We start from the raw sequence: 25,928 nt of genomic DNA, 5'->3' as shown, positions 1-25,928 counted from the left end.
CCAGCAGGACTTAATACACTGCCCACACTGCCAAGAGTACCAATTGGTCTTATACACAGATTTTTGGGTTTTCATTGGATGTAAGCCATAATAAAATAAATAAACGCTTAAAATAGATCTTCCTGTTTGTTTGTAATACATCTATATAATATGAGTTTTACATTTTGAACTGAATTACTGAAATAAAGTAACTTTTCAAGGACATAGTATAACAAAGAAAGCACTTGTGATCAGTGACTATACAGTGCTTTTTGCTTGCTTTTACCTTACTTGATGACATTCAAACAAATCAACACGGTGAGGCAAAATGTGAGTGACAGTCCAACTTGTTTTAGTGCCTTTAAAACAAACCCAAAGACTCAAATGTGTCTAGGCCCACGTTTTAAATGTCAGCTGCCTTACAGAGCACACATTCCAGGCAATTAATAACATAAAGAAAGGCTTCTGGCTGCTGGAGTGTGTGCTTGAACCATGTACAGTAAGTCAAGCAAGTAGGCAACAGGTCACAATAGAGACGCCGGCATAGGAACAAGGGTCAAATGTTCACTACAGATCTCACACAGATAAATACACACTTCATCAATACACTGATACTAACTCTTAGAGAAGATCTCACACACACACACACACACACACACACACACACACACACACACACACACAAAAGTGTGACGCTGCGTACATCAAGCTTAAGGAAGGTGTGCACACCTGACGAGGCGTACAGCGTGAATCAGCAATTGACCATATTAGGGCTTAAGATGTCAAAGCATCGACAAAAATGTGAGCGCACCACAGTAGTGTAGATGAGGGCGTATATGTACGCGTGCGAGTGACACACCATTACTCCTCTTAGGAATGTGTGTCGATACTTGCCTCCCTAAAGCTGCTTCCATCTCAACTAGGCCAAAAATTTGCAAACAATATTTTGTCCCAGAATTACTGCGATAAACTATATTGTTGCCATTTATTTATTAGACCACTAATTTGGCACTAAAAAATTGATAATATAGTATCGTAACAAAGGAATTAACTCTTTGAAAACAATACATTTTTATGCATCTAATTTTGGAACCTGAAAAGTTCCAGCTTGAACCAAAGTAGGTTATAATAGGTTCTCCAGTGTGACACACTGCAAAATGTGGATGCAGAGGAACTGTGGGTTTGCCCCACACCATGACTTGCAGCCCCGGTCTGTCCCAGCTGGTGCACGTTGAACCAGCATAAAGCCCCTGCCTCAGCCTGAGGCAACACAAACCCAAGAGACACTAAAGTTAAGCAACTACAGCCGCACTGGGCCGTTACTATGTTTCTTTAAGATTGTTTTGGGTGTTGGTAGAGGGCATTGTTCCTAACAAAGGTACGTTTTGAGTTAATTCACTCCCTGCGTCTTTGTAACTCTGCTTCCGCACTACCTAGTTACTGCAGTCACCATTTTGTAAGTGAAACACAAAGGGTGAAATCACAATTATAAAAATGATTGAGGTCGTGTACATTAATTGAACGACAAGTCAATAATGCAGTTATTGTGACAGGCCTAATCTAAACAAAACAGTTCCTCGGGTTTGCACGTTTAAAAGGTACCCTTCCGCTAAAATCTACTTTTTCTTGTTCTTGGTAAAATACTATAGGTCTCTCCAAGTTGAATTCGCATGCTGCATATAAACTCTTCCTCAACCTCAACCCTTGTGTGCAGTAGCACATCAGTATTATATGCTTTGCCTAGTAACTCAAAGCTTAGTAACAAATGGCTAAAATTTGTGCATGGTGCATGTTTAGAACAGTTCTGTTTACACTAGTTAAAAGTAAAAAAAAAATCCACCCTCTGTGTAAGTAACTATAGGTTTACATAGGATCTCCTAGGTGGATTTCGTGCTTTACAAAGATTCTAAGAGTAGGTCAGTGGCTGAACTGCACTTAGCAGGGCATCACACATGTTGTAAAGTAACACAAACATTTCAAAGACTTATTAGTGTAAAAATGGCTTTATTTTTAAAACGTTAACTAACTATTCACCGTCTATGTTTACATGTATGAATATTCATGAGCAAGAGCCAAAATCCTATAATTTCTCCCCTCCCATTCCTCCACCAGACTAAAGCTGCCTTTTACCGGATCACCGAACCACTTTTTTCACAAAAAACAGCTCCCAGAGCATTTATTCATACTAGAGACCACAACTAGACATTTTTTTTTTATTAATGAAAAAAACAATGGAATTAGACCTTTAACAAGAGCTGCAATTAAAGTTGATGAAAGAAAAAAAACACTTGCTCAATACTACAGAACAGTTAATTCCCATCACTCTAAAACATTATGTTGCCAACTGATGAGCATACGTGTCAAATCAAAGATCAGGAGCAATAAATAGACAGACATTCCAATGATGCAACAATATCAGGAGCTTAAAAAATCTGGGCTTCTACACAAATCGTTTTTTTAGCCATTAGGGATGACCGTTATATTAAATGGAAATTCCATCATTAAAAAATAAAAATAGAGATTGAAAAATCTAGTGTCTATAAATCCTTACCAGTATAGTAAGTTTAGCACTTTAGCCTTAATACACGAACAGCCAGTTGTTTAGCGGATATGCTGAGGTCATATGATCTATATTTCACCAGTGGCTGCAGTGTTGCACAAGACCACAGGACCCTGCAGTTCCGTGTTCAAATATAATAGGATATACAGGTGCTGGTCAACGAATTAGAATAATTTGAAATAGTGCAATCATGAAATTCTTTGAATGCATTTTTTGTGCAGAAAGCAAATCAGGTGTTCACCGCACCTGTCCTACTCGTTAGACTAATCACAGAACTCGTTACCTGGAAAAAAATTTGCTCAGCTGAGCTTTCCAAAAGGCCCATTTAGGCCATTTAACTGTGACACTGTTGTTTTATTGAATTAGAATAATGGAGAAACCGTATCATTGAATTAGAATAATTTTTATTATAATTACAATCATCACTTTCTCAGTATTTTGTGGCTGCCTGAAGTCTCCGCGGCATCGATTTGACCAGCTTGTCGCAAGTTTCCGCACTCACAGCTTCCCAGGCAGTGGCGATGTTCTGCTTCAGTTGGTCCAGCGTAGTAGGCTTTCTGTCGCGAATTTTCCGCTTGACGATGGCCCAAAGGTTTTCAATGACATTGAGGTCAGGCGAGTTGGCCGGCCATGCCAAAACTTCAAGCTGTTTTTTAGTGAAACCAATCTTTGGTCGACTTTGCCGCATGAGCCGGTGCAAGATCCTGTTGAAATATGAAGTCTTCTTCGCCGAACTGTTCCTCAACAGTCGGAATCAGGAACGTTTCCAGAACATCTTGATATACGGCAGCATTGACAGTCTTCTTGAGGAAGCAGAGTTTCCCTACACCCCGAGCGGACATGCATCCCCAGACCATAACGCTCTGGGGAAACTTGACAGATCTTTTCACGCACTCGTGGTTGTAGGTTTCGCCACCACAACGCCAGACACGAGGACCTTGGTCACCGAAGGAGATGCAGAAGCGTGATTCGTCACTGAAGACCACTTTCTGCCAGTCTTCAGCAGTCCACTCGCCGTGTTCTTTGGCCCACTTCAGCCGTTTCTCCATTTGTTTCTTGTTCAGCATCGGTTTTACTGCTGGAACGCGAGATTTGAAGCAGAGTTCGCGCAGACGACGGTAAGTGGTTGATCTGGAGACGTCAGCGCCGGTCTGCTTGTTCCACAAGTCGGTGAGCCCGGAAGTGGACTTGAACCGGTTGCTGACTGCAATCTTTCTCAGCTGCTTGTTGTGGCGAGCAGAAGTTTTTCGGACGCCGGAACAGTTGGTGCGCTTGCTGCAGTTTTTCTTGAGAGCTTTGCAGACGGAAGACTGGCTGATGCCGAGCTGCTCAGCAATTTTAGTTTGGGTCAAGCCTTGTTGGCGAATGGCTTGAATTTGAGCCACTATTCCGGTTGAGAGGTCGCGCTGCTTACCCATGATTGATTTTACAACTTAGAAATTCTACTCAACCCTGACTTTATACTGCACAGTGAACACTCTTCACAGAAAACAAAAATTCGAGCATTTATTCTAATTCAATGAAACGGTTTCTCCATTATTCTAATTCAATAAAACAAGTGTCACAGTTAAATGGCCTAAATGGGCCTTTTGGACAGCTCAGCTGAGCAAATTTTTTTCCAGGTAACGAGTTCTGTGATTAGTCTAACGAGTAGGACAGGTGCGGTGAACACCTGATTTGCTTTCTGCACAAAAAATGCATTCAAAGAATTTCATGATTGCACTATTTCAAATTATTCTAATTCGTTGACCAGCACCTGTAATATAAACTTCACACAGACGGTGGCAGAACCTCATTTAATCCCATTCAGAAGTTGGCTTTACTGCTAAATGTTTTTAACATATCTACTCAAACTCTATCATATGTGTAGAACTAATGCAACTTGTAAAGGATGCAGAGTAAAGAGTTAATGCCACTAACCAGATACCCCTCTTAAAAGTGTGTTACTTAGCGTAGTACAGCAAGTATCAGAGCTTACACAGCTAACTGCAGTCTAAAGTCCACAGTGGAGTTCTGCACAAGAATCCACTGACTCTGCTTTGGCACGAGACTCTAGCTCCTTCAAACTCAAGGTTCCTAACTGCATGGACTTCTTGAGAGTTTGCAGTGAGATATATATCAATTACTAGGGACCACTTGCAATAAACTGCGAAAAATCTCAGTTTTTAAGCAGTCTTATTGGAAAAAACATTACCCATAACTTCAACAACAAGCAGCTGAATTACCTCCAGAGACAGTACTTTGGTGGTTGAGGCAGTAGATCTCCACAGGTGTATTTGGTGTGCAGGTAGTGGGCAAACAGGGCAGTTTCCTGCCTGGGGATATCATGGGATTTATAGTTTAACCACCAAAGTACCACCACTAGTAGCCTTGTTTAAGCCTTTTAAAAACTTTAATAAATATTTTAAGTCTTTTAAGACCCTGTGGGAACCCTGTTCATATTGAAACACTATCTATCTAGAATGTTACAGAATCCCTGCATGATGATGCATTACCAAGTTTGCCTGAAAAGGTAAATGCGCCGTCAAGCCCTTGATCAGTCCTTTATCAGTATTGCTGATAACCCAATTTGTTCTAAAAGATTTGTATTGAACCCAAAATACTGACTGGCCTATCTCTAATTAAACGTTTATTAATATATGTTTTGAAAGATGGGCAACTCTACTTTACAATTAAATTATTAAGAAGATCTAAAAGTAATCGTAAGCGGTTTGGTGTGAAATTAGTGTTGCACAATATATATTTTTATAACTGAAACTGCAATGTGTGCATGCACAACATTCACATGCTATGATGTGAAATGTCACAGTATGGTTAACTAGATCATACAAGGCACGTTATATAACTTTCTTGAAAGACTTGCTTGGGTGTTGAAAGACACAACAGAAAACTTTGCTATCATTTTACTGTAGTCTACATTACAAACACAACTAAGAAACACATGACTACTTCACATGTGGGTTTGGATAAGAAATGAAATTCTCAATTTCTCTGCTTAAAGACTTTATACAAAAACATAGCATTTTTTTAAATTATAAAACATGGGTTATAAAGGGATCAATAAACCCTGACAAACTGACATTACCAGAGGTGGCAAGTAACTAAGTACGACTTTTTACTTTTACTTCTTACATTTTCACACAATTATCTGTAAAATAAAAAACAGACATTAAAAAATAGCCTAGTTACTTGTTACTATTTCATTTGGCGGAATTGTTTCTCTGATAAGTTAAAAAATGTTAAAATTTAAGAAAGTAGATCATTAATAAAACTTTAAGAAGGAAAATGCAGCTCCCTCTCTCTCTCTATCTCTCCATGCTGCCTAGCACTGGGTGCATGCATGCACACAGGCATGCAAAATTAAACAGAACTCTTTATGATGTTGTGGCTTGACGCATTTTTCATTAATTAAGCTAATGATGCAGGCTGATAATCAGATGCTGATTAAATTGGAGATAGGGAGGCTCACAGTGGTGCTGTTAGTCAGTTTGTGTGTATATATTGCGGGGCCAAACTAGTGCTGTCTAGCAGTGTGGGTAGTGTGCCAAGTCCTGCTGGAAAATGAAATGAAATCCGCTTCTCCATAAAAGTTGTCAGCAGAGGGAAGCATGAAGTGCTGTAAGATTTTCTGGGAAAATTTAGACTTTTGACTAGATAGAACACAGTGGATCAACACCAGCAGATGACATGTCTCTCCAAACCATCACTGATTGTAGAAACATCAAGCAGCTTGGAAGCTGTGTATCTACACTCTATCAGACTCTGATCTCTTAATTATTTTTTTTTTTTTACAAAATGAACTGATGATCAGTGATTGTTTGGAGAGTCATGTCATCTGCTGGTGTTTGCCCACTGTGTTAAATCAAGTCCAAAGTCAGTTCAGTTTTTTTTTCTGGAAAATCTTACAGCACTTTATGCTTCCCTCTGCTGACAACTTTTATGGAGATGCAGATTTCATTTTCCAGCAGGACTTGGCACACTGCCAAAGGTACCAATTGGTCTTAGAATATAATATTCTAGTTTCCTGAGGCACTGATTTTTGGGTTTTCATTGTCTGTGATAATCATCAACAATAAAAGAAATAAACGCTTAAAATAGATCACTCTGTGTGTAATACATTTATATCATATGAGTTTCACATTTGTAATTTATTTTTATTTTTATATGAACTAGTACACTGAGTTGTTATTAGTTTTTTTGTTTTAGCAATTTAAATTACATTTAAATAAAATCTCCTTATCTGTTAAAAAAAAAAGATGTTTAGAATGAAAGTATTTTTTTCTCCTCTGAACTGTGATCCTAGAATCGCCCCTGACAACTACAACCAAAAGAAGCGAATCCTCATCCAGAACACAAAAAAATCCACCCCAGGATTTTGCTTTACCTGCATGGGTGGCTCTGCTGCAGCCGGGAAGTACAAGCGGTCACCCGCGCAGCTGGAGCAAAACCCTGGAGCAGATTTTGCATTCTGGACCTGGATTTGCCAGCACTGATAGCCAGGTAACTAGCTAACCAAACATTCACCTTTAGAACATGTTAGCATAATATAGGCTGGCCTTAACTACTTGTTCCTAATCCTGTAGGCAACTTAGTTAAATAGATATCTTAGCTAACAAGAGGGCAGCGTAGTTTTAACAGTTAACGTTAACTAGTTATTCAGCCAGCAGCTACCGTGCTAACCAGTTAGCTAACCGCTAGTTAACGCTAACTGAGCACCGCGGCCGAGTCCCCTCCAGCCAGTAAACAAACCTGTGCCTATTATAAGCAAATGTAAACGTTTCATTTCCTTAAAACACATTCATTTACGTATTTACACCCCTAACTGTTACCCAAGCACAGCAAAACACAGTTAAAAACACAGTACTGGCTGCTGAGGAGCAGCTCAGTCCTCCTCTGGGTGATGCTTTTGCCCGCGTTCTGTCGAATTGTGCTACCTTGTCAAACCGTGCTACCCTAGTAGCATTTATTTATTTTTAAAAGCTAAAAAAAGCACCATATTAAAAAAATACTCCCAGCAGAGGCCTAAGCAGGATATGTGAATAGACGAAATCACTGTATCAGTGTAAAGTTTAAAAAAGGTTATAAATCATATACATTATTAACGTTAACTAGAAAGCGTATTTTTTTATTATAATTTATTATTTTTATTTTAACCTGCCATTGTTTTTTAACTGCCATTTACATTTTATTTAACATCCAAGCAGGTTGTTTAATGTTCCCAATGAAAACTCAAGGAATTATCACGAAAAACAAGAAAACATTACCCCCAAAAAAAGAAGTTGTTTGGCGCATGCGCAGTGTCGTAAAAAAGCACATATAGATGGGTAGCATAACTCGACACAACACCCGCATCTCTGTGGACGCTAATGATGTTCCCGTTCAGTTTAGCGGCTCTTTAGCACATCAGCTAACCTAACAACACAACCACAGCGCTCACTAACAGACCCGCAGGGTAAACAACAGCGCGCTAAAGCTAACCCGAGTTCCCGCGGTTCACACAGCTCCTTACCTGCCCGTAGCGCTGCAGCGAGTCCCGCACTCTGACGACTGACTCGGCTGACGGGACGCAGGGGAGCGGAGCTGACACAGCGGCGGAAGAGCCGGACGGGGGCGGATTCATGAACGGGCGCCTCGACCAATCGGCTCGGCGGGATCCCGTCGCCTGACATCATTTCAGAGGACGTCGGCGAAACAATTTGCATCGGAATGAAGTGAGAACCCGGGTTCTAACTCTCTAACACGAAGCCGATCTAGATCAATTCACTCTTTTTATCTTATCTCCTCTGTTATTTAGAGTCTTACAGTTTTCCTCTGTGGATTGTTTACTGTTAGATTGCACCATCTGCTGCCAAAGTATTTATACTCTATGTATATCATCTGTATTTACTGTGTGTTCTTTTATTGTATTTTAACAAATAGTGTTGCCTTAACCCTTTCAGAACGGAATTATCTCCAGTGATGGAAAAAAAAGTAAGAATGCTGTTTTCTGTCTGTAATGCACAGAAAAGAAGACTCTAATATGCTACTATAAAATCAATACACTAAATCAATTCAAATTCAATACAAATTTGTTTCCAAACTGAAAGCAGAATAATTTCTGAGTGGAGAAGTGACAAAATATTGTGTTTAATGTTACCAATGTGCTGAAACGACTAAGTCTAAGTCTAATATATTCATTCTAAAAACTGGGGTCGGGTCGCTTTTCGCGGTAGTTTACGTGTCTTTTGACTTTTGAAGTTTCTGACTGAGCACGCTCTCTCTCTCTCTCTCTCTCTCTGATTGAACATAACCTGGAATCGGATTAATCGGTTCTCGGTGCAATTACCAGAGGTGGAAAGTAACTAATTACATTTACTCACATTTTGACACAAGTAATTTACTTCGCTACATTGGAAAATTCCCCATTACTAAGTAAAAAATAAAATGCTGGGGAAAAAAGACCAAATTGTCTAAAAAAAAAAAAAGAGTTTTGTTCTCCATGGCAGCGCAGCTGAACTTTTCCCAGCATTGTTTATTACGGTTAGCGGGAGAGACGCTGTGTAAATCAGCTGTGCATCCTGGAGTCTGTGCGCACAGCTCGGGGGAACCGGTGTTCTGTCGAGTTATGCTACCCATCGATATGTGCTTCTTTACGGCACTGCGCCTGCGCAGACCAACATTTTTTGTATGTTTTCATGTTTGTAATGATAAGTCCTTAAGTTTTTATTAGGAACATCTGCTTGGATGTTAAAAAAACATGTAAATAGCAGTTAAAGCATAGCAATGGCAAGTTAAAAAATAATAATGAACTGTAAAACTATAAAAACATGGTTTATAGTCACATATATGGCCATAACTTTTTAACTTTTTAACAGTAAAGAAAAAAAATTATCATAGAAACCTATTCTACTTGTTCTTGAAAATGTTTTATGTAGATTTTTAGATGGGTACTTTTACTTTTACTTGAGTAGAATTTTAGCAAAGTAAAGGTACTTTTACTTAATTACCATTTTTCAGTACTTTTTCCACCTCTGGCAATTACCCATTCTCACCAGAAATCCCAAAACTTACGGACATCAGCTTTAACTAAAATATTTAATCTTTTTTTTATATATATATTGTATTGAAAGCCTATGAGTAAATAAAATATTCTATATTTCATATTGACCTTTTTATTTCATAAACCACAACTAAACAGTAAAAAAACATGATTAAAAATGTTCTAAATCTGTTAGTTTCATTGTTTTAGAAACTTGTTCATTAGTTGGTTCATGGTCTATTCTGATGGACAACAGCCCTCTTAAATAATGTTATGTGCAACAAAACAACACATCAATCTATCTATGTATGTACTAGTACATCTAAAAAATTGAATATTTTTGAAAAGTTACTTTATTTTAGTAATTCAGGTCAAAATGTGAAACTCATATTATATAGATGTATTACACACAGAGTGATCTATTTTAAGCATTTATTTATTTTATTGTTGTCGATTATGGCTTCCAGCCAATAAAAACACCCAAATCAGTGTCTTGGATAATAAGAATACTGTATAAGACCAATTGGTACTTTTAGCAAAGTCCTGCTGGAAAATAAAATGTGACCCAACATGTCTCAATCAAAGTTTAGGTTGCTTTCACACCTACAGTACAATGTTTGGTCTGGACCTTGCAGTCCTATTTGAAGGACCAAATTGGTAAGATCAAAAGAGATGTTCTCAGTCCGGATCAACTGAAAATTGCCATGGGTAGTTCATCTGCAGTGTGAAAGCACATGGGTGGTTCAGAATTTTTGGATCAATTACAGGAATCTCTGACAGGATATCATCACCATTTAAAATAAGAGACCACTTCAGTTTCTGAATCAGTTTTTCTGATTTTGCCATTTATAGGTATATGTTTGAACATTGTTTTTTATTCTGTAAACTACGGACAACATTTCTCCCAAATTTCAAATAAAAATATTGTCATTTAGAGCATTTATTTGCAGAAAATGAGAAATGGCTGAAATAACAAAAAAGATGCAGAGCTTTCAGACCTCAAATAATGCAAAGAAAACAAGTTCATATTCATAAAGTTAAGAGTTCAGAAATCAATAGTTGATAGATTAAACCTGTTTTTTAATTCCAGTTTTTGTGCATTTTGGCATGTTCTCCTCCACCAGTCTTACACACTGATTTTGGATAACTTTATGTCACTCCTGGTGCAACATTTAAGCAGTTCAGCTTGGTCTCATGGCTTGTGATCATCCATCTTCCTCTTCATTATATTCCAAAGGTTTTCAATTTGGTAAAATAAAGAAATTTGTCATTTTTAAGTGGTCTCTTTTTTCCAGAGCTGTATGACTTATGTGCTTGTGGGTGCCGCAGTAGTATGGATGCAAACACTAACTGAACACCTGTGACTCCTGTATCTACTGTGACTGTAGATTAACCCTTATTTCTAAATAGAATTAAAAGTGTTTGAGCCCACCAAGGTGAGATAAATTCTGCCAGAAGGCAGAATTCGGTATGACACCTGAAAAGACAAGTTGCTGAACTTACTGAACATTCTACAAACCAGTCAGTGTGAAGAACAGAGATGAAGCTTTGTGGGTGAAGTTGAAAGGATGTAGCAAAATTCTATAGTGCGCTTTTGCTACTTATCTACAATGTGAAATGTATAATGTAAAGAAGAAGGTAACAAAAACATGAAGCTTATTGCAGATTCTGGTCCGGACTTTCTAGCCATCAAAACTAGCAATGAACTGTTGATACCTTGGCTACTATAGAACATACTGTATTGTTCCCTTTGTGATTCAGCAGTAGAGACCTTCATCACTATCCTGCCTTTTGAGACAACATGGACAGCAAGGGATCAGGTCAGCTAGACATCTACTTCCAGTATCATCTACGGGGGTTGGACAATGAAACTGAAACACCTGTCATTTTAGTGTGGGAGGTGTCATGGCTAAATTGGAGCAGCCTGGTGGCCAATATTCATTAATTGCACATTGCAGCAGTAAGAGCAGAGTGTGAAGTTTCAATTAGCAGAGTAAGAGCACAGTTTTTCTCAAAATATTGCATTATGGGTGACATACCAGAGTTCAAAAGAGGACAAATTGTTGGTGCACGTCTTGCTGGTGGATCTGTGACCAAGACAGCAAGTCTTTATGATGTATCAAGAGCCATGGTATCCAGGGTAATGTCAGCATACCACCAAGAAGGACGAACCACATCCAACAGGATTAACTGTGGATGCTGTAAGAGGAAGCTGTCTAAAAGGGATGTTCGGGTGCTAACCCGGATTGTATCCAACTCTCCTGTTTCCACCAGAACTGTCCGAACAGGACTTATAAATTAAGTGAACACCAGGTGTTTCAGGTTTATTGTCCAACCCCTGTACTTACAGTAGAGCCATGATTAAGGATGAATAAAGAGCAGCACACACCTGGCAACCAGAAAAGGCCTTTCAGACCCCCATCCCCTGGCAACATATGGCACAGCTGGATTCCACAATCAGACAATCCTTGTTTCCACCTTGCAGATAACGTGCCTTTGGTCCATGACGTCCCTCAGAGTTTCAGAGAGTTTTGTCTGAGTTCTGAAGGGCTAAATGAATGTGCTTTGTTTTCTGAATCATTTCAGTGATCGATCCCTCATTATGTGCATGTCAGAGGCCTGAACAAAAGCATGTAAGGGGTAACGCTTCACTGCAAGCTCCTGCCAGGCCTACGTTTGCAGTCGTCCGACTTTCAGAAGAATATGATGTCTCATTTCAGTCGTTTGAACTTTATAAAAGAAACATCAAACTGGTTGAAAGTAATGAATTTGTGTTGAATTATTAATGGCAGATACGTTTGTCCTGTGTGTACGATCCCTCATCAATAATGGAGGCAGGCGTCACTGATAGCACCCTCTGTTCTCAGAGCAACTCCAACGCCAGCATGGCCGCAGTGTACTCTGCTGACCTCAGGGCTAATAGGAAGACATGCATGAGTGTTCGGGCCAGAAAATGAGAGAGGGGGAAAGTAAGAGAGAGCGCGAGAGAGAGAGAGAGAGAGAGAGAGAGAGAGAGAGAGATAAGTGATGTAAGAGGTCAACAACGTCTGAAATAGGATGTTCAGTAGCTGTGGTGGTTCCACTGGTGGACTATTATTCACTCTGTTGGTGCTGGGTTACCCTGAGTTCACGCTGGCAGGCGGTAGGTCTCTCCCGTCGCCCCAAGTTGGCTTTTGTTGGCTTCTGATCGAAGCAGCTTGAGATGATGCATATGGGCCTGTATTGGCTATCTGGTATCTGCTTATTTCCGCCCTTAATTTTTTGCCAGTACATCACTTTACATTTGTACAAATGCATCTTACAAGACAAGAAAAGAAGAATTTTGAGATTCTGAGCCTCAGTTCCATGTTTAGAACCACATTGTTGTGACTAAGCTTGTAAAAAGAGTATATTAAGTACATTTTTAACAGTATATTTTACTCATAAAAGTTACATACTTTTCCAAATTAAAATATGTACTTAAATACATACTAAATGTACTATTTTGGAACAATTTATTGCAACTTCTATAATATTTCAGTTGTAATTAAACTATATTTAAACATAACAGAAAAGCATTAGATTGGGGTGTTTTTTGTGAACTTTTGAAGTAGGTTTAAGTATGTGTTTTTAAACACCTTTTTAATACACTTTAAGTATATTGTACAGGTGTTCGACAATGAAACTGAAACACCTGTCATTTTAGTGTGGGAGGTTTCTTGGCTAAATTGGAGCAGCCTGGTGGCCAATCTTTATTAATTGCACATTATTGCACCAGTAATAGCAGAGTGTGAAGGTTCAATTAGCAGGGTAAGAGCACAAAATATGCTCAAAATATTGCAATGCACACAACATTATGGGTGACACACCAGAGTTCAAAAGAGGACAAATTGTTGGTGCGCGTCTTGCTGGCGCATCTGTGACCAAGACAGCAAGTCTTTGTGATGTATCAAGAGCCACGGTATCCAGGGTAATGTCAGCATACCACCAAGAAGGACCAACCACATCCAACAGGATTAACTGTGGACGTAAGAGGAAGCTGTCTGAAAAGGGATGTCCGGGTGCTAACCCGGATTGTATCCAAAAAACATAAAACCACGGCTCCCAAATCACGGCAGAATTCAATGTGCACCTCAACTCTCCTGTTTCCAACAGAACTGTCCATTGAGACAATAAATTATTGTGGTCTAAAACCAGGTGTTTCAGTTTCATTGTCCAACCCCTGTATATTGTAAATGTTCTACTTTGCGTATTGATGCACATATTGTGTACACCTTAATTACACTGGGAAAAAATACACTAAAGTGCACTTTTAGCAGTATTTAACGCCACTATATATATTTACATACATATTTATACATAATTTAAAGCATATTGCTTTAAAAATACATTTTATGGAAATACAGAAACAGTATATTTAATGTGTATTTTAGTATTCTTTATCTAATTTAAACATACTTTAATGCTCTTAAGTAAATTTCCTTTTTACAAGGGTAGGAATGAAATGGGGTTCTGAGATCTGGGATCAAAGTTCTGCAATTCTTCGTCCAAAGATTGGGAAAATTGGCTAGAGCATTCTCGCATCTTAAATCGATAGCATACAATTTATATAAACTTAATTTTATACATTAGACCACTGCTCTAACCCTGCGTTCACACTGACATGTGACAAGTTGCTCCAAAGTCAAGTTTATAGGCAAGTCAGTTCACTCGGCAGCCATCTTTGCAAAGCCAGTTGGAAACTGTGCAGTTTTATCCACTCACTCAGAAAAGACCAGCCGCCTATCTGTTTGAATGGAAAAAAGTACTCTACGAAGTACTCTAAACTGAAAGTCTGATTTTATATGTTACCATATGTTTTATTTCACTATTAAACTTGCAAAAATGTGCTTTTATGCAAAGTACAGTTATGGCTGAAAGTGTTGTCACCTCTGAAATTCTTCTTTCTCCCAGAAAATTATTGCAATTACACATTATTTTATACACTTGTTTATTTCCTTGGTTTTTATTGGAACAACACAAAAATATGTGAAAAAAATGTATATTTCTTAAAAGTACCTTTTATGGAAATAAAGAAATATACAGAGAACACCGAGTGGTCCAGCAGTCTATAGCGCTTCCACTATGAGCAGGAGGTCGCAGGTTCGAACCCCCGCTCATGCAGCTTTGCAATCAAGCTGCTGGCGCTCAGAGGGAGCAAAATTGGCCCTGCTCCCTCTGGGTGGGTAGATGGCGCTCTCTCCCCACATCACTCCTAGGGTGATGTCCACAGCACAGGGCGTCTGTGAGCTGATGTACCAGAACCGAGTCGCCGCGCTTTCCTCCATGTGCACTGTGATGCTGCTCAGCAATGCTGCATCAGCAGCAGCTCGAACAGAAGCGGTGTCTGACTTCACATGTATCGGAGGAAGCATGTGTTAGTCTTCACCCTCCTGGTGTGTTGGGGCATTACTAGTGATTGGGGGGGGGGGGGGGGGGGGGGGGGGTCCTAATGAGTGGGTTGGGTAATTGGCCATGTAAATTGGGTAGAAAATGGGAAAAATTTGAAATAAAATTATATAAAAAAAAAGGAAATATACAGAGAAAGTACATTTAATGTGTGCTATCATAAGTATATGTATATTAAAATGACACTTTTTTACTTTTAGTATTCTTTACCTAATCTGAACATACTTTTAATGCTTTTAAGTATACTTCCTTTTCACAAGGGAATGCTTCGATACTCTGCCCCAGTGACACTACAATACAGAGTCTCTAATCAGTTCTTCAGAACAGAATGGTCTGATTACAAGTCCAGTGGTACATTATTTACAGAGAGAAAAAAAAACTCACAAAACTCTCCTGCTATTCAGCACGCCATTAGTTCATAATTAATAATCGCTGTGGTCAGCGAGGCAGCGCTCCAGAAGTTTATGGCCGTGGAAAGAGCCGGAGCTTGAGGAACACAGGGCAAAGAGAAGAGAGTCTTTCATCCGGCATTAAACACGCCAATTACACCCACTGCCTCTCCACAGCATGGCTTTGTCCCTCTTCACAGGCAAGATCCCGCTCTGCCCTTTCCCTACTGACACTCACACACTGCCTCACAGGAAACCCTGGCTTAGTCTGTAATTCTGACCAAAAACAGAAGATACTTTTAAATCTCAGCAGTGGTGTAGCATTCATTGATGGCTATAAAAAAAAAAAATACATTTTAGTTAAGGACGACTAACTATCATCATAATGCAGCTCTAGCCACCTCTGAACTGTAGTTGATGCCTGTGTGGGAATTTAGCTGTGAAGTGTGTACTTTCCTCAAACAGCCACTAGGTGGAGGGAAAGTGCTTTATCAAAAACACTAGTTTTTGCAATTTCTGCAATTTTAACGCGCAGCCATTAATGTCTAAACTGCTGGCAACAAAAGTGAGTACAGACCCATAGACATCATATACATACATGTACGTATAAGATATCTATGGTACAGACCTACGTGAAAATAGCATAATTGTGCCCGAAGTGTTATTATCAGACTATTTGTAGTGATTGGATCAGCTGTCAGGTTCCAAGAGTTTTTAGTGAACTGGGAAAATCTGCTTTTAGCTTACTTTTATTTTTTTATTTTAGTTTGTCTCTTAGTTCTATATTTCCTTTTTACGTCTTTCATTATTTTTTTTTATATTTGTGTATTATTGCTTTCAACCTATTTTGATTACTTTCATAAATTACTATTATTATTATTTTATTATTATTATTTTTATTGTACTATGTAAAATGTAGTTTTCTTTTTTGTTGCATTAACCTTATCTTCTTTTGATTCGATTTTCTTATCAATTAAACCAACTTTTTTATTATTATTATTATTTTATTTTATTTATTTATTTTTTATTTTTTTAAATCTATTTTTATCTTTTATTGACTGTTCCATTAAAATGTTCAAATGTAGTCATTATGTTCTGTCATGTCAATCCCTGTATTTGTAAAAGCTCGACTGCATTGAAAATGAGGGTTTCCCCTCAATGTACTTTCGAGTAAAATAAAGGTTGATTGATTGATTGAATATTTAAAAAATATATATATTTCTAATTTTTATTCCAGTTTCTTTTTATTTACATGGCCAATTACCAGGGGCGTCGCCTGGCCTGGGCTTCCGGGGCTTTAGCCCCGAATAATTTTCCACCAGCACCGAATCGTTTCGCTCAGCTCAGCTATATTATTATTAATAAGGAGACAGGCCACTGGCCGTGTGTGAATGGAAAATCTCCTAACGCCAATCACAGAGCCAGTTCATGGATAAAGTTCTGCCTTTCAGGTGAAACCGCCAAACAGCTCGCTGGTTTTGCCGAGCGCGGTGGGCTAGTAGGGAAGTGGCTAGTATGAGAGAATAAATAAACCCAAAACACCAATGTAACAGCCCTGTTCCCCCTTCACATCTGAGACGAGAGATTTTGATTTAGTCGTGTATCTTTCTTTTTTATTTGGAGTTATTTTGAGGGCACAACAAATTTAGAATTTTTTTGCCATTTTCTCCCCAATTTACAATTTACGACTCCACCTATCACTAGTGATAGGGTTTTTGAACTGCTCAGGGTTTTTGTAGCCAGTGTGCTCGGAGGAAAGCGCAGCCACTCGGTTCTGATACATCAGCTCACAGACGCCTTGTGCTGCAGACATCACCCTTTGGATTGATGAGGGGAAAGAGCACCATCTACTCACCCAAAGAGAAAGCAAGGCCAATTGTGCTCTCTTAGGGCTCCAGTAGCCAATGGCAAGCTACATGAACAGGATTTAAACAGGCAATCTCCTGATCATAGTGGCAGCGCTTAGCCCGCTGGACCACTCAGAGCCACGCAAATTTACATTGTTATACTGTAGCTGTACACTGACTACTTTACATTGCATCAAAGTGTCATGCCTTCAGTTTTGTCCCATGAAATATATAATACAATATTTACAAAAATGTGAGGGGTGAACTCCCTTTTGTGAGATACTAAGCAGATATTAAGCGGTTAACTATATTTGTGTAGGTAAAACATGGCTAAACATGAGTGAACCTGACCTGCGAACATTATGGCTAGGCTAGGGAAAATATACTGTAAATATATCTATCATTAAAGAGCAATAACGGTTATAGTGATCGTGATATACCACAGAGTTGACACGTTATTAATGCTTAGGTTGTTTCATTTTGCAGCCTCGTTTGAAAAATTGTCACATAATCAGTTATTTCACTTACATACCAGGAACAAAATGAGCTACAAATCGTATTGTCATAACGGGCTGCATCATTTCATGACAGTCTATTGTCAGAGGAAATCTGTGTCACTTGTTGAAAATGTTTAGTGTCAACTTGACATTGCCTTTGACAAAAGCAGCCTTTATTGAATCTGACACTTTTTGAATGGTACCCTGCAGTAAAATGTTCCTGAAAAATGTTCCTGTCTGCTGTGGGAATAAAGAAAAGGACGAAAGCCTATTCTGCTTGAACTTGTGCTACTACATACAGTAAAACCCATACCCATGTCCTAGCTTACTCCATATTAGAAAATAACCTTCCCTCAACATCTAGTTACATAACTACAGAATTATGTCCTTTAGTTCTCTGTTGGATAACTGATGTAATGTGGGTACAATATAGGTTGATTTGAAGTGTTATCACACATTACAGAACAATATAAGACATATATTAACTATGTCTATGTAACTGGAAGCTCATATATCATTTGACCTCTGCCTTTATTCCATCTGTGCAGTAAGCACACACATACAAACAGTAAGCACAAACTTACAGTGAGCACACATGCCCAGAGCAGTGGGCAGCCATCATGACTGTGCATGACTGTGTGAAAACAAACCAAACCAAAAAGTAAATTCTCTAAATTTACAAATGCTTTTACTGATTTAAACTAGACCTAATTAACAATATTGATGAAAACACCCTAATCTTTAAAAATAACCTGTTTTGAATGTATAGTTATGTTACGATTCCACTTTTGTGACTAAGGCTACGTTCAGATTACAAGCCACATAGCTTAAATTCGTTTTTTTTGCTCAGATCAGATTTGGCTATCTTGACGGCTCACATTCACATATGTAAGTTACCTATATCTGTGTGTAATGTGAATAAATATGTCCCTGAAACATATTTGAGAGACGACTCGTAGCTTCATAAAGGGAAATTGATGCGTTAGCAGCTCATATGTGGAGCATCTTTTGCTGGAGTGGAGAGTAAACAGCTGGTCTGAAGTACATGCTCAGGTCGAGGAGGAGAAAAAATGCCAGGTGGTTTGCTTTTGCTGTTTTCACAGCTATAGCTAAACAGCTGCACCAAGAGATGTGTGGGTACGAGAGAGAAGCATGTAGCGCATCCGTAAAAACACATGAATTCCGATTTGGCCGTTCACATTCATGTCACATGTCCATGAATCGGTTGTGTATCCGATTTAGGACCACATAAGAAAGTGACTCATATCTGATTTAAAGAAGATTTAGCACGTTCACACCATGAAAAAAATCTGATCTGAGCCACACTGAGCAAAAAATCTGATTTGAGTCACTTTAGCCTGGTAATGTATACGTAGCCTAAATGTTTTTGGAGAGCAGGTGGACTCATTGCAGATACCTTCTGATAAAAGAAAAAAAGTGAGATTTGTAACCCCATTTTGTAAACCACTTTAAAATATTTCTTATTGCAATTTTCCTGAAGGTCATATGCAGTCAAATTGCTCCTTAGGAATGCCTTTCTAGGAATCCAATGAGAATGTACTCTTCGACTTGACCTTCATTTCTGTTCAGTGTCATATCTTTATTAGATTATAGCCTGAGGAAAGAGCTCAGGTCTCCAGTTCCTATGTCCGTCTCCTGATTTCTGGGCATCAGTTATGGCCCAGAAGAGGCAATTTCAAATGGCCTGGCAGTTATGTATGGAAACCCATTCCTAAAATAATTTTCTTATTATTAAGTATATTGCATTAGTATTATTATTTTGAGATACAATGTTACTGTTTTGAGATACTAGCAGATTAGCAAAAAACATCTTTAAATAACCACTTAGTATCTCAAAATAATGACATAGCATCTCAAAATAAAGATATAATAGCTCAAACTAATTACATAGTATCTCAGAATAATGAGATAATAACTCAAAATAATTACATAGTATCTCAAAATAATAAGATGGCATCTCAAAATAGTGATGTTATATCTCAAAATAATTACATAGTATCTCAAAATAATGCCTTACTTTCTCAAAATAATGACATAGTATCTCAAAATCATAAGATAATAGCTCAAAATAATGACATTATATCTCAAAATAATTGACAGAGCATCTCAAAATAATAAGATAGCATCTCAAAATAATGAGATAGCATCTTAAAATAATGATGTAGTATCTCAAAATAACGAGATAGCATCTCAAAATAATGACAAAGTATCTCAAAATAATAAGAGAGTATGTCAAAATAATGACATAGTATCTCAGAATAATGAAGTAGTATTTCAAAATAATTACTTAGTTCCTCAAAATAATGAGATAGCATTTCAAAATAATTACTTAGTGTCCCAAAATAGTGAGATAGTATCTCAAAGTAATGCCTTAGTATCTCAAAATAATTATAGCATCTGATAATAATGAGATGGAATCTCAAAATAATGAGATAAAATCTCAAAATAATGATGTAGTATCTCAAAATAATGATAGCATCTCATAATAATTAGATAATATCTCAAAATAATGAGAGAATATTTCAAAATATGAGAAAACTATTCACTTAATAAAGAGGAAAAATATATTCTGCGTTTAATGTTTTATTTTAGGTAGTGGGAATGTGCTTCCATAGTTATGGCACCCTTTACGCTAGCTTATTCCTTGATATATGTGAAAATCTATAACAACAGGAACATTATCAGTGTGCTGACCTCTGGCCTTGTCCAGCATCACTTCTGCACCATTAGCAGCAGGCTAAATGCTATGCTGTTATCATTGCAAATAGTCTAAGATATGATGATTCTATGCAGCCAATGGCAGTCTGACATGGCGCCTTTTAATGCTGAGTGTTAAGTAGCTGCCTAGAAGAACCGAAGGATGTTGATTTTTAAAACAAGATAAAGTAGACATACTAACATAAATAAACAAGCATTCTCTGATTTTTGCACAGTATTGTATGTTCATGTACAATACATAGGATCTTCTATCTTTAAAATAATACTTAATACTAAATTATTCCCACAAGCACACGCTTTATTATAATTTAAGGGGCTAGGCTTGCTCCCATTTCACTAATAATAGGCAGTGTCCACAGTGTTCAATAGCATAAAGCCATCAAAAACCTGAAGAAACACCTAGTAAATGAATAAGAATATACTGAGAAACAGACTCGACATCCCCGTCAGATACCCAGAGATACCCAGATTGCCTTCGCAGGTAGATAGATAATTGGGTAAATGTGTAGATGGTTGGATACCTGGATTGGTTGATGGATAAAATAGGCTATCTTTTAATTATTTTCTTGTCCAAAGCTCCTAAAGAACTGTACAAAAAAACCTTCAGACAGTAAAACATGAAACACAGAATAGCTCAAACCGAGACAGCAGTCATTGTTCCTGCAATGAATTGAGCTGTTATGGTGTATGATCTCATTACCGATATGCTTTAGTTACGCTCTAGGGCTCTTCCTGCATGAGGATCCCTGCAGAGCTGCACAGTAGCACTGCCAGGGCTTAAGTATGAGCCTAAGCTTTTGAATTAAGCAGCCATTAAAAGCTAATTACGGAGCCTGGGAAAATGATAAAGTCGTGGGATGCCTTTTTTTGGCCTACTTTCTAAATGTTTCCCTGCCGCAACAAGCTTCTAAACATTTACTGCATAGACTGCCTTATGAATGCATATTGATCCTGATGTGGAACAGATGCCAACTCAAGGTTTTTGCAAGGATATGTAGCCTACTGTAGAGATGGCAGAAGAAAGAATGCAGCATGTTTAGAGAAATAGCCCAACCATTGTGAGCTTGGAAAGCATGCAAGGCCACTGATCTGTCAGTCCATGCACACAACTAAAATAATGCCTTGCATAAATAATAAGAGTAAGGCTTACATACAGTGCCTGACCAAAAAAAGGTCACACACTCTAATATTTCCGCCTTTAGCTTTGATTGCAGCACACATTCACTGTGTTATTGTTTTGATAAGCTTCTGCAATGTCATAAGATTTATTTCAATTTAGCTTTGCATTAATGTTTCAGCAAGATCTTGCATTGATGATGGTAGAGTCTGACTGCTGCACAAAGCCTTCTCCAGCACATGGGGTTGAGGTCTGGACTTTCTGGTGAACAATCCATGTGTCAAAATGATGATCTCATGCTCCGTAAACCACTCTTTCACAATTCCAGTCCCATGAAATCTGGCATTGTCATTTTGCCATCAATATGTGCGTGCCATCAGGAAGGAAAAAAAACATTGATGGAATAACCTGGTCTATATTCAGTATATTGAGGCAGTCAGCTGACCTCATTCTTTGAGCACATACTGTTGCTGAACCTAGACCTGACTAATTGCAGCAACCCCAGATCTTATGCTTAGTTAAATACAAATGGCAACTTTTTGTTTTTGGCCAAGCAGTGTATTAATCAAAGATAATATTGCTTACACCCTTTTTCTTCATAGAGGCTGAATTGTCGTTTCATTTTTGTCTCTAATAATATTTCTCTATATAGTGATCTGGGTTTTGGATTTTAGTGGGTGAGGTGGTTAAAAAAAAAGCTACACTGTTAAACAAGCTGGTTAACCAGCAATTGACTAGTATAGCATTGGTTGCATTTGATTTGGTCATGCTTGGTCATTCTAGTTGTCATGCTTGGTCATTCTTATTTTTTGTCATGTTGGTCAATCAGCTTTGCTTTGCTGGCCAAGACAACAGAAAAACAACAGTTTTGTCAGCTCAAGATGGTTAAACTGGTTGACAACTATAGATTAGTTGAGCTAATCTAAACAACTAAGGTAAACAGCTAATATGACCAAGCTTGACCATGGCAATCCAGCATTAGACCAAAAAATACCATGCTAGCCAACCAGCCATGGCCAGCAAGACCAATCTGGACAACCATCATATACTTAGAGTAGCACAATGGAAATAAGCCTTAGTGCTTAGTGACTGGTTTGTGTAATGCCTGTTGTTTATTGTACATAATGTAATTTTTAATCATAAAACAAATTCAAATCAACCAATACCGACATGACAAGCACGATAAGGTTCTAGGGATCTAAACCATCAAGTGCAACAAAAACATACCCTATGCTGTTCAAAAGATAAACAGGTCAACAATCTTAATCAGCTTGACCACCCTAAAGTGATACTGTTTTAGCAGGGTAGTGTTTTTAGCTTGCTAACAAAATTTAGCCTCATAACTTAGCATAGCATAAAAAATTCACACCACATTTTGCAGCATAAATAAAATCTGTGTGAACTAATTATATTTTCACATAACCATTCATTTAGGCACATAAATCACAGTGAAATTATCTAGTGAGTCTACTGAGTCTGAATTCCAGACTCCTGCTAGCTTTGCTGCTCTCCTGAAGCCGGTGGTGGCAGCAGCGAGCTGTGGATGGAGCTGGGTTTTGGGAGTCCTCCTCCTCCTCCTCAGAGCCGCTATTCTATCTGGGCGGGGAGAAGAAACATCTCCCTCCAGCTCAGTCTCCGCTCACTCAGTATTGTAGAGAAGCGGAGAGAGGGTGGGTTGTGTGGACGGGTGAGCTGAGGAACTGAAAGAACTGGAGAAACAAAGCTCGCTTTGGATTTAAACCGGTTTTTAATCAGTTTTGGACAACAACACGGATTTGGAACCGATTCATCTCGCTGTTTCTTTAGATAACTTCGTGTTAAACTTCTTGTGGGGGTCTGATTTCTCTTTGAACCGTAGCTCCAAAGCGGAATGAATGACCAAGACAAAGGCTGACCCCGGTTCTCCCACCCACTGCGCCTCCTCGCCCCAGGGAAAGAGGAGCAGCACCATGGAAAGCGGGACCCGCAGCGGAGGCGGTGAAGGCGGCGCTCAGCCTCCCGCCGGCGAGAAGAAGAAGCTGCACCGCGCCCCGTCTCCCGCCAGACCGCGGGACGTGCCCGGCTGGTCGCTGACCAAGATCCGCGGGGGCATCGGCGCTCCGGCGCTCAGCGTGAAGCCGGGCGCCATCCACATCGGCTCCCGCGTGTCTCGCCGCAGCCCCGGCGCGGGCAGGGAGCCCAAGGGGGAGAAGGGGAAGGCGGCGGGAAGAGGCGGGCAGCCCTCCTCGGTAGCGGCGGCGAGAAGCAGCGCCAAGCTGAACCGGAGGAAGACGTCGGACGCCAGCGCCGCATCCGACGAGCTCAGCAAAGACTCCGGCTGCGCGCCGGGCAAACTGTCGGCCACGGACAGCAGCTCGGAGTTGTCGGACTGCGCCTCCGAGGAGCACCGGGTCAGCGCAGACGCTCTGAGCAGCGACACGGAGACCAGCAGCCGCGGAGGAGCGGCCGGAGAGCGGCGACTCAGGAGCGACGGAGGGGAGCGGCTCTCCTCGGGCGTGGAAGCCGGAGAGGAGAGCGTGTCGCCCGCGGACGAGCGCTCACTCGCCTCCCTGGAGAGCCGCGTGGCTGCCAGCACCTCGCTCGCCTTCTCTGACCTGACCGAGGAGCTCACAGACGGGGTTCATGAGGAGTATCTGAGAGAAATCGAGGAGCTGCGCTCAGAAAACGACTATCTGAAGGTCAGGAGAAAGTTCAGCACCTTCCTGCTAACTAAACACCTTGATAAACATAGGTTACCTGCTTATCAAAACACATAGTTATGTTAAATAGATAAAAATATGCTACATGTGAACGCACCATTATGTTAAACACGCTATAAATAAGCTAAATACAAACCTACGGTTATGCTAAATAGACAAAAATGGGTAAAATGTAAGCTCACCTTTATGTTAAATAGATAAAAAAATGGCTACGTTATGTTAAACAGAAAACATAAGCTAAATGCAAACGTAGTTATGCTAAATAGATACAATGGGTTAAATGGAAACTCACATTTATGCTAACCTAAATAGAGTAAACAAAATAAACTGCATTTGAATGCAGCATTATGTCATAAACACGCTATAAATACGCTAAATGCGAACGTAGTTAACAAACGTTACAGTTTTGCGGAATAGATAAATATAGGTTAAATGGAAAATGACCTTTATGCTAAATAGATACAACAATAGGTTAATTAAACACATAGTTCTGATAAAAAGATAAAAAATATGTTTACATGTGAAGGCACCATTACACGATATTATGCTAATTACACGATATTATGCTAAATAGATAAAAAGGGGTTAAATGGAAACTCAACTTTTTGCTAATTAAACCAAAAAACAAGCTGCATTTGAAGGCAGAATTATGGTAAACATATAAAAATAAGACAAATGCAAACATACAGTATTGCTAAAGAGATAAAAACAAGTCAAATGTGAGCGATATAGGTAGTTTAAAAAATAGGATAAATGGAAACTCACTTTTATACTTATTAAAAAATGTTACACTAAATAGTAGCCTATTTGTATCATTATTAGCTCACTGTTATATATTACAACTGAAATTTAAACGTTAACCTGCTGTTATTGTTATTGATGTGTGGATGCCTAGTAGCCTGCTAGTCTTTTTATTTAACAACCTAGCCACTTTTGTTTTACTACCATAGCCATATAATTTGCTCATAAAAACAGCATGGCCAGTTGGTCAGGCCAGTGAAGGTGACCAGCTTATATTTTGACCAGTATAGTGTATGTTTTCATTTGAGTTTGATGTTTTATCTGGTCTACAAGCATGATCAACCTTCAAACGTGGCCTAGTTTAACAAGCATAACCAGTTAGGCCAAGCTGGTTGATTAGTCTGACCAGCATAACCAAGCCAAATGACCACCCTGCTAAGAAATTCAGCTCAAGACCACCTGGTCAACTGGAGAAAAAATACCCTATGCTGGGTTGTAAGGTATGTTTTCTCTGGATGACCAGCTGAACCTTTTTTAAGCAGAGCAGGTCAATCAAAATGGCCAGCAAAACAACTATGGTCGCCAAGCATGGTTAAGCATGAACAACATCAAATGCATCATATACAGCTCTGGAAAAAAAATAGAATACCCCTTAAAATGATGAGTTTATTTAATTTTATCAAATTGAATCAAGAGGAAGATGAATGATCAAACCATCAAACCAAGCTGAACTGCTTGATTTTTTTGCACCAGGAGTGGCATAAAGTTATCCAAAAGCAGTGTGAAAGACTGATGGAGGAAAATATGCCAAGATGCATGAAAACTGTGATTACTTACACAACTGTGACTCTTAAAACTGTATGAATATTTTTTTTTGCATTATTTGAGGGTATTTTTGAATGACCTGCTTTTCAA

General features: G+C 39.0%; 2 protein-coding genes across 2 annotated transcripts in view; one reads left to right on the top strand and one right to left on the bottom strand.

The window, feature by feature from the left end:
• osbpl2b (oxysterol binding protein-like 2b) overlaps positions 1–8,177 on the bottom strand; it is a 37,442-nt gene extending 29,265 nt beyond the window's left edge. The window contains exon 1 of the mRNA XM_007256333.4: positions 8,049–8,177. Coding sequence (XP_007256395.2) covers positions 8,049–8,159 — 111 coding nt within the window. The 5' untranslated portion in view covers positions 8,160–8,177. The remainder of the gene's footprint in view (positions 1–8,048) is intronic.
• Positions 8,178–23,200: 15,023 nt separating this feature from the next.
• soga1 (suppressor of glucose, autophagy associated 1) overlaps positions 23,201–25,928 on the top strand; it is a 102,995-nt gene continuing 100,267 nt past the window's right edge. The window contains exon 1 of the mRNA XM_015607622.3: positions 23,201–24,251. Within this exon, the coding sequence (XP_015463108.3) occupies positions 23,448–24,251 (804 nt within the window). The 5' untranslated portion in view covers positions 23,201–23,447. The remainder of the gene's footprint in view (positions 24,252–25,928) is intronic.

Source organism: Astyanax mexicanus, chromosome 13, assembly GCF_023375975.1.
Source record: "Astyanax mexicanus isolate ESR-SI-001 chromosome 13, AstMex3_surface, whole genome shotgun sequence".
Taxonomy (NCBI): Eukaryota; Metazoa; Chordata; class Actinopteri; order Characiformes; family Acestrorhamphidae; genus Astyanax; species Astyanax mexicanus.
This window is presented reverse-complemented; position numbering and strand designations above follow the sequence as displayed.